Source organism: Falco cherrug, chromosome 6 (genome assembly GCF_023634085.1).
Source record: "Falco cherrug isolate bFalChe1 chromosome 6, bFalChe1.pri, whole genome shotgun sequence".
Lineage (NCBI taxonomy): Eukaryota > Metazoa > Chordata > Aves > Falconiformes > Falconidae > Falco > Falco cherrug.
In genome coordinates this window covers 301,388-312,679 of record NC_073702.1, presented here as the reverse complement: position 1 = coordinate 312,679, position 11,292 = coordinate 301,388, and the positions used below count along the sequence as shown (strand labels likewise).

Here is an 11,292-nt window from a genome sequence, read left to right as displayed (position 1 = left end):
ACCATACTTTATTAAAAAAAATCATATGTCGTACACATGAAGATGAATATCAAAAAATAATAAAAAAAAAAGTCAGACAAAATACTTAAAAAGTATACTACCTTGATCGTGACTTAGACTTGTGTTTGCGGCTTGCCTTCTTACCAGACCTTTGAGATTTCTCCATGGAGCATGACCGAATATGCTTCGATTTCTTAGCCTTCTTTTCTTTACTGCTTCCTGGTGATTCAGAACTACTCCTTGCACTAGATTCGGAGCCTGACCGTTTTTTGCTATCTTTGGTAGTAATTTTTTTGCTTTCTTGTCTGGAATCCTGTCTTATTATTTTCACACATATGGAATCACTGCGAGAGAAAGTTCTTTCGCTGTCTCTTTTTCTCTTTAATCTACTGTCGTCATGATTGCCAGCCTTACTTTCTTTTTCCTCTTTTTTGGGCTTCTCTTTTCTTTTTTCCTGATCTCTCTCCCTTTCTCTGTTTTTTTTTCTGTCTTTATCTACACCTCCGCCCTGCTCCTTCTTCCTTTCTTGATCTTTACCCTCACTTTTATGTTTGTGCCTATTTCCAGTAGGGCTTCTACGTTGGTCTTCAGTTTTACGCCTATCCCTGCTTCTGCTGCGGCTTGCACGGTTAGCTCGCCTGTCTCTTGAACGGCTACTACTTCTACGTCTATCCCAGCTTCTCTCTCTCGAAGGACTCCGGTTTCTTCGCCTCTCCCCTCTTTCAGCACTGTGATTTCTACTAGATCGTCTCCTTTCCCTCATTTTCTCCCTGCTCCTACTCCTCTCTCTCCTATTTCTGTGGGAGTAACTCCTGCTTCTACTGCGCCTAACTTTATGTGAAGGCGTCCTACTGCGACTGTGTCTCTTCTTCCTTTTAGGAGAGGAAGAACGCGAAGAGCTGCGACTACTACCTGAGCTAGTGCTATAGGATGAACTAGATACAGTGCTGCTGCTGCTACTGCTTCTGCTATTGCTGCTAGTGCTACCACTGCTAGAGCTTCTTGACCCACTCCTTCCTAGCCTCTCTTTACCCTCTTTTTTGAGTTCTGCATCAAGTATAATTGCATTTGGAGATCTTTTCTTTTCATGACCTGTATCTGCTTCAATTTCTTTTGTCTCCTGTGATGCTGAGTTACTGTTTTGTTCTTTGTTGATAAATTCATTCATCTCTTTTGAAACTTTTTCATTTTGTAGCTTTTCTTCTAGGAAAAAAAAAGTATACAAAAGGAAAACGCAATTAATTTGGAGTAATATGCCAACAATTTCCATCTTGTTACTTTTGGCAAAACCAAATTTTCAAGTACCTTTTGTAATACTTGTAATTAATACATGGCCTGCCATCATAACAACCACCTACCAAACAACTTGGTTTTTTCTTTTTTTATAATTCTAGAAAATTTGTCCTCCAGGTTTAGAAAAAGTATACAGCCCAGACACTTTTAGAAGTCCTTGATGTTATTTCATCTTTCAGTGGTTTAAGACAAATTTCTCAAATATCCTGGAGCACCAGAATACCGGAATTCATCTACACACATACTTTTTTCCTCCTGCACCCTTTCCACACACCTAATTCTCCCCTTCTCCTTCCTACAACACTCCTTTAGCAGTACCTACGCTTCCTGCCTGCCTTCCAGCCCTGTTCATCCAGGTCTGAGTAATCGCTGGCTGGTCTGAAGAAGTTGTATTTCCCACCCTCAGAATAATGTTGACTGACTCTGTATGTTTTGTAGGCCTCATTACCCAAAAATTCTTAAGAGTAGTACCTTCTGCTGTAGTGACACATTTGGTTTTTGTAAGGAAATACTGGGTTTATGGCATTTTTCAAAGATAACTTAGATTAGTCCTAAATGCTAAACAGCACAAGCAATTCACATTTTTCCTTCTTCTTAACAGGTTTTATAGCAAACTAATTCCAAGCAAGTGAGGAGTAGTATAAAAAAAGAGACTCATAGATAGTTCTTTGCTTAACACTCAGCTCAGAAGTTAAGACCACAGCATTTAATAGAGATAGCTGGTGAAGCTCTTAACAAAACAAAAAGTCGATGTCAGTTGAGAGTATATGTAAGCTTGGTAGTCAGCAAATACTACAAACATGGTAAGAAGACAACAGAAGACATAAAATACATTTCTTTAAAGTAACATAGTGAGTATCAGGCCAAGATTTTCATACAGCAAAATAAAGCACCAGAGTATTTTCCAGAGGTTACCAAATTTCTTAAAGTTCTACTTATTTCTATTCAACCTAGGATCCTTTGCATCATTGGCCAAATTCATCTCCCCTTCCCATTTTAAATTGAACCCAGAAAAACTAACTGACATACAATATTTTTAGTCAAAAAATGGCCTTTTGATGTGGGTCATCAGTTTCTGAATTAACTTAGGGAATAAAACTGCATCCAGAAATACACAGTGATCCAAATGGCAACTGATGGTCAAATCTAACCCAGAAAATCGTTCCATCTGGTCCCTAAGTTATTAGGTAATACAGGCAGAAGCCAGTGTATGTTAGAAGATGCTGTATTGTATATTAGTAATTTTCTGCCTTTCCTAAACACTACTGCAAATGAGACCCCACATTTAGTATTCTTTGGTATTTTGCATGTATAGAATCAGCTTCTTTACTCCAGATTTGTATTTCTGTAAATAGCCCCATGGAGATGTCCCCAGATGGACATCTGGCTTCTTGCACTAGGAAGACAGAGATCACAGGCCACCATTTAGTCACTCCCCATACGGCCATCCTTGTATGTATAAATCTTAAAATACTCAGGAGTATTAGGGGAACCAAAAGTTTAGCTAGTTCAGCCTTTTGTTAAGGGATCCATATGTCTTATTTCTAAGCTTTTGAAATAAAAAGGAGGAAATCATCCTTTTAATCAATCCATCTTAAAATAAGAAAATAGTATGCTATTGTAATAGTACTTCCTTTCTCCTCCAGCTTATGAACTTAGATCCCAACTTCTCACCATTGTATTCATCTGTTGATCTAGACTGCCCTTCAGCAGTGCAAGGTGACTTGACTGTGATACCCTTTTGACCTATATTACTGCTACAAAAGGACAAGCCTTACCTGGTATGAAGATGCAGAAGTAAATCACAGATTTATTTTTGGTTTTTTAAAATCAAGCCTGCCACCTTCTCAGAGGCTAAGTGTGAACTGACTGTGTTCAGTAATCTTTTCCCAGTGTTAGATATAAAAACCCAGTTATGAAGATGCAGCGTATGGAAACAAACCTAAACTAAAACTGAGAACAGTGAGTTCAAAGAAACTGCAGCCTCTCACTGCACATTCTGAAAGGTGCACTGCTCAAGATTATGTAACAGAAAAGCAAGTTTTTCAGATGATATGAAATAATACTTAAATACTTAAATATGAAATATACTTAAAAGTATACAACTCCAAGGAATCAGGTTTATATAAACGGCAGTCTGGTGCAGAAAGGTGACATCCCTCAGTCACAGCTGAGATACTAGTAATTTATAAAAAATTATTACACACAAACATGCATTTTTATAAAGCAATACTATTATTTATACAGTACAATATCTACAGCATATAGATATGTATGTGCCATGTCTGCTTTTTTAACACTGAAATAGAACAGTTTATGGAAAACGCTACAGGGATTTTGTTCTTATTAGGAAAAAAAGCAAACCCCATTTTGATCAAGTAGCTCAAACATCTTTTTTTGTTAAAACTTTTAATTAAAAGTACATTATTTCTCAATTTGGCTTCATATTTTGTGGCTTAAAATGCATTTTCTCTCCCACCAATTTACATATACTAAGTAGTAAACTCCATATACAGCAGCACAGTAAGAAGATATGATTTACCTTCTAGCTGTTTTTCTAGTAGTAGTTGCTGTTCTCTCTCTTTTCTCCAAAATGCTTCCTGTTTTTGCCTGATTCTGTGTCGTAATTCCTCATCATCAGTATCAGATGATTCAGAGCCTCTGTCACTCCTCTCATCTTCACTGTCTCCTGATCCATAACCACCCAGTCCACCTGCGTGCATAAAGTCCAGTCTATCACGAGGAAAGATTAAGCTTTGTTCTTAATATTTCTGTAGGGCAAAGAGGAGAGTAACATTGCCCTTCCTTCACTTCCTCTTCTCTGAAGAAGTCACTTAATTCTGGTAATTGCCAATGTTGTTTGGATGGTGTGATCAAGGCCCCCCATATCTGCAATGACACTCACTGTCTGGTTCTATTCCTTCTGGAACAGGTCGTCTATTTTCGGCAAGCAACCATTGTGATCACAGTACTTTTTCCATTGTATGGAAGGGCCAAAAAGCTCCCTGTGGAGATCGTTAACAGTGCCTGCCTCTGTATCAGCAACGGACAGAAAATTCCTGGGACCTTTCCCAGAAGACATCTCTGAATTGACTTCAGCCGCTTCCGTAGTCCAAGGCTACAGAACTTCTGAATGCCATATCAGTTTTTCTATATTGATTTAGAAAACACTGCACTTTGACAGGTACGGAGATGTAACAGAAATGGGCTTTCTTCTCCCCTAGAAATATCAATAACTACTGGACTGATAAGAAAGATAAAGTCAATTTAAACACCTGACATGGAGATATTTTACTTTCTTTCAGTCTGCGATTCTTAGGATCTTTATTGAGTTAGTTTTAAAACATGTCAATACTTGTGATGATAACGTTCCATTTAATCCATTGGAATTCCACGTAACAAACATGTAACTGATCACTGACTACTGTATTATGCTTTAGATGATAAAAAGCATATTGGGAAAAATCTTTTGCTGTTGTGTCTCAAACTGGAATTTCAACCTTTTTCCTGTGTTCTTTCTGGTAATATATGATATGAGAGCCTCTGTGCTTATGTAGCTTTGCAATAAAATAATAATTCTAAACATTATACTTTTATTTATAGACTTCCATGTTACTCTTCTATCAACTTTCCCTTCTTGTTTGTATGGATCAAAATAGGAGAAAAATATAACACAGTACTCCTCTCTCTGAAGACTGTAGTATGCTTCTGAAACAGTCATGCTTTGAAAAGTAAATTTATCTAAAGTTTTTATGTATTTTCAAAATTAGGGCAAGACTGTCATACACTAACTCACGCTAACCAGTCCTTTACTCCAAAACCTATCCCACTTATATCAGTAGTATCACCTGTGGAACAAACAAAGGTGCTGATAATGATAAAGTTATTGGAAAGTGGCCCAAACTCCTGGGCAATTAAGATCTAGTTTCAAAATGCAATTTCTAGAAATGCAAGGCAAGAGTGAAACTCCCCCTTTAAGCCCTCTCAAAAATAAGGAACATACTTACCGAGTCCAGTGAGGGAAGCCAGTGCACTGGACTGTGCCAGCTGTTTTGCAGGAGCTTTGTATCACATCAACAACAGGAACAACATGTTAACACAAATAGCCACGATTTCATAGTCATGAGTCTATGGTATTGTTAAATCTACTACTATTGCTGTTCTTTGGAGGGAGAGAAGAAACATTAAAAACGCATCATCCATTTAAAACCACTTCTAGATTTTCTGACCACGAAGATTTAGAATTTAACTGCAAATTAATAGTGAACAGAAAAAAACCCTATATACTCATAAATCACTTTCCAAGTTACAGCATCTGCACATAATTTTCCAAGTTTCAGTAGTTACATATTTAGATTAACTCAGTTATGTTAAAAAAAAATCTGTTAAGTACGTACAATACATGTTAATAGTGAAAGCAAATAATTACTAATTGAGGACTCAAAGTTCATCTCTTTTCACTGCTGAATAGCTAAGAACTTGAGATAAAGATGACAGCATTAAGAAACAGCTACAACTCAAGAGCCATTGACACACAAGTACCGTTTTAACTAAAATGAATTGTATGAGAGAAATGGAACAACTGAAGTAACTCACAATACACTGCACAGGACAACAGTACATGATTACTGGATTTTAACTCTACCAAGCTGGATGCATTATATTGTAATTGTTCTTGGGGAATAACTATGGAGTTTAAATGTTCTAGAGACATGCAAATATAGAATATTCACAGAAGAAACAAAACAAAAACAAAAAAAGAACCCGCATACCTTTAGTTGCTTTACGGTGAACATCTTTGGCCACATAATAAATTTCTTCATTTGTGACATCTAAGAGAATCTCTGTCAGCAGCGTTTTTGTCAGCATCATCTGAAGAAAATTGTACATACAAGTAAAGGCCAAAACCTCTTTAATAAATGCTGCATTCAAATTACATCCATGGAGGTTCATTTCTTCTGATGGCTATGAAAGTGCTCTCCAGAACATTTTATTTAGTGACTTCTTTCAACAAACATGACTTCAAACAAACATTAAGTCTGAAACTGTTTAAATTTGACCTGATTTCAAAACTTTCAAGAGTTGATATTTTGACTGTGAACTGTAACCATGTGTATTACACACAGCTATACAGGACACTGATCCCAATGTCCAAGATGATGTAACAAATGAGTGTGTAAATCAGAAATGTACTTAGACTGATCCCATTTATTCTTTCAAAAAATAAAGAGCACATTTCTGTCTGGTATGCTGTCTCACTGACCCCAATCCTGCAAAAATAATCAGAAGTTACTTATATACGGTATTATAATTATGTATTTACTACAAAAATAGAAATGTTGGTAGCTAGTCCTCCAAGCTTCTCAGTCTGGCCATGTGCTTTATAAAAATATATTCACAGAACTTTTTAGAATTCAGGGTCTTCAATAACAAGGTTTCAGCTGTATAAGTAACATACAACTGTGATTTTAAAGTACAAGGTTTCTGCAGACACAGTGAAATTGTTGCTAGTCTTTAGGACTTAGGTTTCTAGCACTTGCTTGCAAGAAAAAACTTCTTAAATTCCCTTTCACAGGAACTGAGGTTGAAGCATAGATTTCAGATGGCTGCATTTAAGCATTGTAAGTTTTCAGAAATTTGACAAGTTAAGTAATGTAAAGATTACAGTCATTACAGTCTTTTACTATTGTGCTAAATATGAGTTATATAATCTGTATCCTTGTCTATATGAGAAAGACAGCATTATAAAGAGACATGCAACTCTAACTTTGCTTTACTGTATGATGTGTAATATACCTCTATTGACTGTATCAGGCAGAGGAGAAGTGTTTTACTTCACTATGTCCCAAAAATATGAGCAAATACTTAGAACCGAAAGAGAGAATACCAAAATACTTAGTGAGAACTACATTACTAATACCATTTGATACTCCTTTTCTTCTTCTGTCATTTCTGGTTCACTCTGCTCCTCTTGGGGAGCCGGGGATGGACTCCTACTGATTTTCCCAACACTTACAGCTTCTGTGTTTTCAGCATCTTCATCTTCCTCATCACTGTCCTACAAGAACAGCATCATACACTTCAGGAAACACTTACGTGTCAAGCTCATTAGATGTCAAGGTATTTATGGTAGTCAACTTCATTTACTTTGTACTGGAATCTGTAGTACAGTTACCATAAAACCCTTTCTTTTCTCCCCTCCTAATAAACATGCAGGTACCCCTCTACCCACACAAGAGAGGAAAATACATAGTTGTCAGTTCACTGCCAGACAGGTACTTAGAACTGCAAACAAATGAGATAACTGCTAAAGTGAAGACAGCACAAGGTTTCCTAATGGGCTCAATTTAGCAAATACATGCATCTGAATTTGTTCAGCTACTGATTTAGGATTCAAACCTTCAAAGATCATGCACATTCCCTAATTGCAGAAAAGAAAAAACCCCAATTTCATCACTGTTTCTTTGCTACCACAGATCAGATAATATACTTTTACCTCTCAGACATTAATTTCAAAACACCAAGTAAATATCAACAAAGCAGTAGCTTAACCTTACATTAAGCAACAGAAACAAAGAGATAACCAGGAACAAATAGCCTCTCTTTCGAAGAGACCAAAACAAGTTGATACCTTCACAGAAATACAAACCTGAGCAAAAGCAAACCCTTCTACTTACAAATTTACTTTTCTGAGGTAACCGTGGGCCATCCCCTTCTTCAGCCTCACTTTCCTTTTTTTCTTTTTTAGACATCTGTGAACGTTGCTGTTCCATCCTCTCTTTTTCCAATTTTTTCTGTTTTTCTCGTTCCATCTTTTCCAGGCCCTCACGAATCCAGGCAGGCAAAGTTCTACGCTTCACAGCATCTACATAAGCAAAGTTTATAGTTTTGTAAGAAGAAAAAACCTTCTCCAAAAAAGATTTAAAAAAAAACATAAAAAAGAAGCAAACACTCTACTCCAATCCAAATAAGCCATACATCTGATTGTGGGGAGAAAAACATTTATAATGGCTTTTCTTTCCCTTCTTTTTTACTTTATATATTAGAAGAAAACAATGAAAAAAAAATCTTCAAATTTTGCAATTATTTTTAAAACACAGTTTTTATGTTTTTTTCATTAAGGAGTGGTTAACATGTACCAATCTGTGGAGGCTCCTGCTTCACAGGCATCGCAATAGGTGAACGCTGTCTGTCTCTGAATGAGGGTCTTTCCCTTCGATTTTGAGGAGGTGCAGGAGGTGCTGGTGGACCTGGTGGCCCTGGTGGTCCTGGCTGCCAATAAGGTGGATGAAATCCACCTTGAGGTGGACCAAAAGCAGCCCCATGCTGAAAGAGTAATGCAGTTTATTTTTCTTCACATGGTAACACTAAATACAGCATGTGCGCAAGTCGGTCTACAGAAATCCATGCAAGTAGGAATCCACAATTTCTAAGCTACTGAGATCTCTCAATTTTTTTTTTCTGTGGTCCCCAAGAAACAATTTTCCTTAAATATTTAATGACTAAACTTAGATTTAAGCAGGGATACTAATGAAGCTGAAAGAGCTTCAGCCAATCTCCTTTCACATTGTGCTAAACATTAATTTCTATAATCATCACCTATCTCCAGCAGTTCCTTGCCAGCTTATCATCAGCGCATGCAGTTAAATGAACAGTATACAAAATGAAGGTTTAAAAGTCTAGCTATGTTATCAGTCTTTCCTTTTAACTGCAACATGAGGATAAAAATGAAAAGTTCAAGCTTTTATTAAAAAGTAATTTTGCACTGTGCACTTTCCAGTAATTACTCACAGATGTTATTAGTACTTTTACTAGTAAATAAACTATTAAATGCATAAATATGGAAGGTTATTACAGACTCTGGGTTCTGAGCAAGCTGTATGCAATACAGAAGTCAGAAGTCTTGAGGCATACACGAGGGGTTTTTTGTTTTAATACTTGCTGCTCAGAAATACCTAATAAAACTATTTAAGAGTGTTTAGGAAGAAAGCTATGGCATCAAATACTTTTTTTTATATTCTATTGACTACTTAAGTCACTAGTGCTAACAGCACTCTTCCACTACAGTTTCAGGTCAAGCATCCCTCTGTTATTCACTGCAAAACAAGTTTTCCGTAGCATTTAGAGAAATTAATTTTAAGAGTTGATCCCACAACAGTAAATAAAGTAATTATAAACTAGTGTATTTGAAAATTGGTTCACTTCCTAACAATACTGCTGATCAAGAGAATTTAATAACAGAGAAAACTAGGCCAGAACATAGAAGACATTTCTGCATGTCTTCCCTCAGGTTTGTTTATGAACAGGAGGTAGGTGTTTTAAAAGGTATAGTTTGTCATTTATATCAAGAGTTTTGAAAGAAAAATATTAAAAACAGGGGGAAGATCCCAAACTTTTTTGTGTTTAAAGATTTGTGCAATGCTCCCTGCTATTATTAGTGCTAAAACCACCTACAGATTTATTATGCTATGCAATTTATATGCTAGAATGAAGAAAAAAAATTATGTGAATTTTTTAGAAATACCATTGTTTATTTGAAGAATCACAGTAGATAGATATGGAAAAGATCAATGGATCATCCAGTCTATCTCCCTGTAAACACAGGACTGTTCCCTATGGTACATTATCTAGTGTATTTAAGTATTATTTCTGAACTTCTTTTTTTCCTCCTTTTTTTTTTTATAAACACAAGACTACATAATGTTAAGTTATATACTGGAACACAGTGATCCATTTTAATACTGCAGACAACAGCCATTTCTAATTACTAGTATAGAAAAAAAAGCCCTTTAGCCTCAGAACAGAATTGAAAACTCTAAAGTCTCTTCCGTAAAGTATTTGGCAAAAATGTATCTTAGCAGATAACAGATTCTGTAGATGTTTGTAGAACTGAAGAATGAAAGTCGCCGCTAGATGATATTAGAGGAACACATCCACGGAAGGGACTCTGCGCGTCTACAATATTAAAGCAACAAATATGTTTCACCTGATAGTCAAACTGGTTCACTGGCCCCATTGCAAAGTTATCAGGAGGTCCCCCAAAGTTGTGATTGTTCTGGTTAAATATATGCCTGTTGTCAGGAGCAAATTCCCCACTGTCCTGACTGTTGCTGTCTTCAGATGGAGGAACGATTTCCATTTGACCTGGGGTTGGAGCCATCCACTGCTGATCTGGAGGTGGGTGAGGGGGTTGGTGAGGCATTCCCCATTCTGTTTAGGATTTAGAATACAATTCAATACCAAGTTAGTATGATTTACAGGAGCCACCAATCACTCAGTGTTCTTGTATTTATCACAAGGTTCCTCAAAACAACAAAGATGATAAAATTATGAAGAATCAATCTACAAATTGTATTATACTATCTCAATAATTTCTTCAACTAAATGAAGGAAATACAAATAGCTGTAGCTGACCTAAAATAGGGGGGGGATGGGACAGAACTGGACAGAAACAGACATGCTGTAAATTGTTTTTTATAAACGTCTAGTGATATTGAATCCGCCACAGCAGTTACAAATTGTGTAAACTGTTAAAGAACTGCTCCTACCTCTCAACTTTCAAGGTAATGAGCTATTTTATTCCTTTGCATAGTAGACTTAAAAGACCTACTATGGAAAGCAAATGGTTTTGTGAGCAGCACAACCACTGAAACTTGCTTTCCAAAATCTTCTGTCTTGAAAATGGATGATTTCCTGGATTCTTCAATATCCAGTAGAGGTCCTAGCATAAGCTACAGTCACAAGCCATCAAACATAAGTTACAATTGGCTATAAGGGTGAAAAGTGTTTAAGGAATTAATTAATAGCTGATGTAGCCATAAGCTTTGTCTTCATAGGAAATCAGTCTATTAATTATGTCTACTAAACAGGTATTTATAAACTGTGACAGAACTACCTTGTAACTCTCACCAGTAACAAAATTAATACCACTGAGGTTAATTCCTACCTTCCAACCAGTCCCTTAATGATTCTTTCAATTTTTCTGGTTTTTACTATCCT

General features: G+C 36.4%; 1 protein-coding gene across 2 annotated transcripts in view; it reads right to left on the bottom strand.

Annotated features, from left to right (window-relative positions):
• The window catches only part of PNISR (PNN interacting serine and arginine rich protein), a 28,487-nt gene that overhangs the window by 479 nt on the left and 16,716 nt on the right, over positions 1–11,292 (bottom strand). Inside the window, exons 4-11 of one of the 2 annotated variants that reach the window (XM_055714962.1) lie at positions 10,280–10,503; positions 8,433–8,619; positions 7,971–8,158; positions 7,214–7,351; positions 6,066–6,165; positions 5,301–5,354; positions 3,836–4,006; positions 102–1,203 (exon numbers count right to left, since the gene is read on the bottom strand). In XM_055714962.1, the coding sequence (XP_055570937.1) occupies positions 102–1,203; positions 3,836–4,006; positions 5,301–5,354; positions 6,066–6,165; positions 7,214–7,351; positions 7,971–8,158; positions 8,433–8,619; positions 10,280–10,503 (2,164 nt within the window). The remainder of the gene's footprint in view (positions 1–101; positions 1,204–3,835; positions 4,007–5,300; positions 5,355–6,065; positions 6,166–7,213; positions 7,352–7,970; positions 8,159–8,432; positions 8,620–10,279; positions 10,504–11,292) is intronic. The other variant, XM_055714963.1, reaches the window with a different exon arrangement.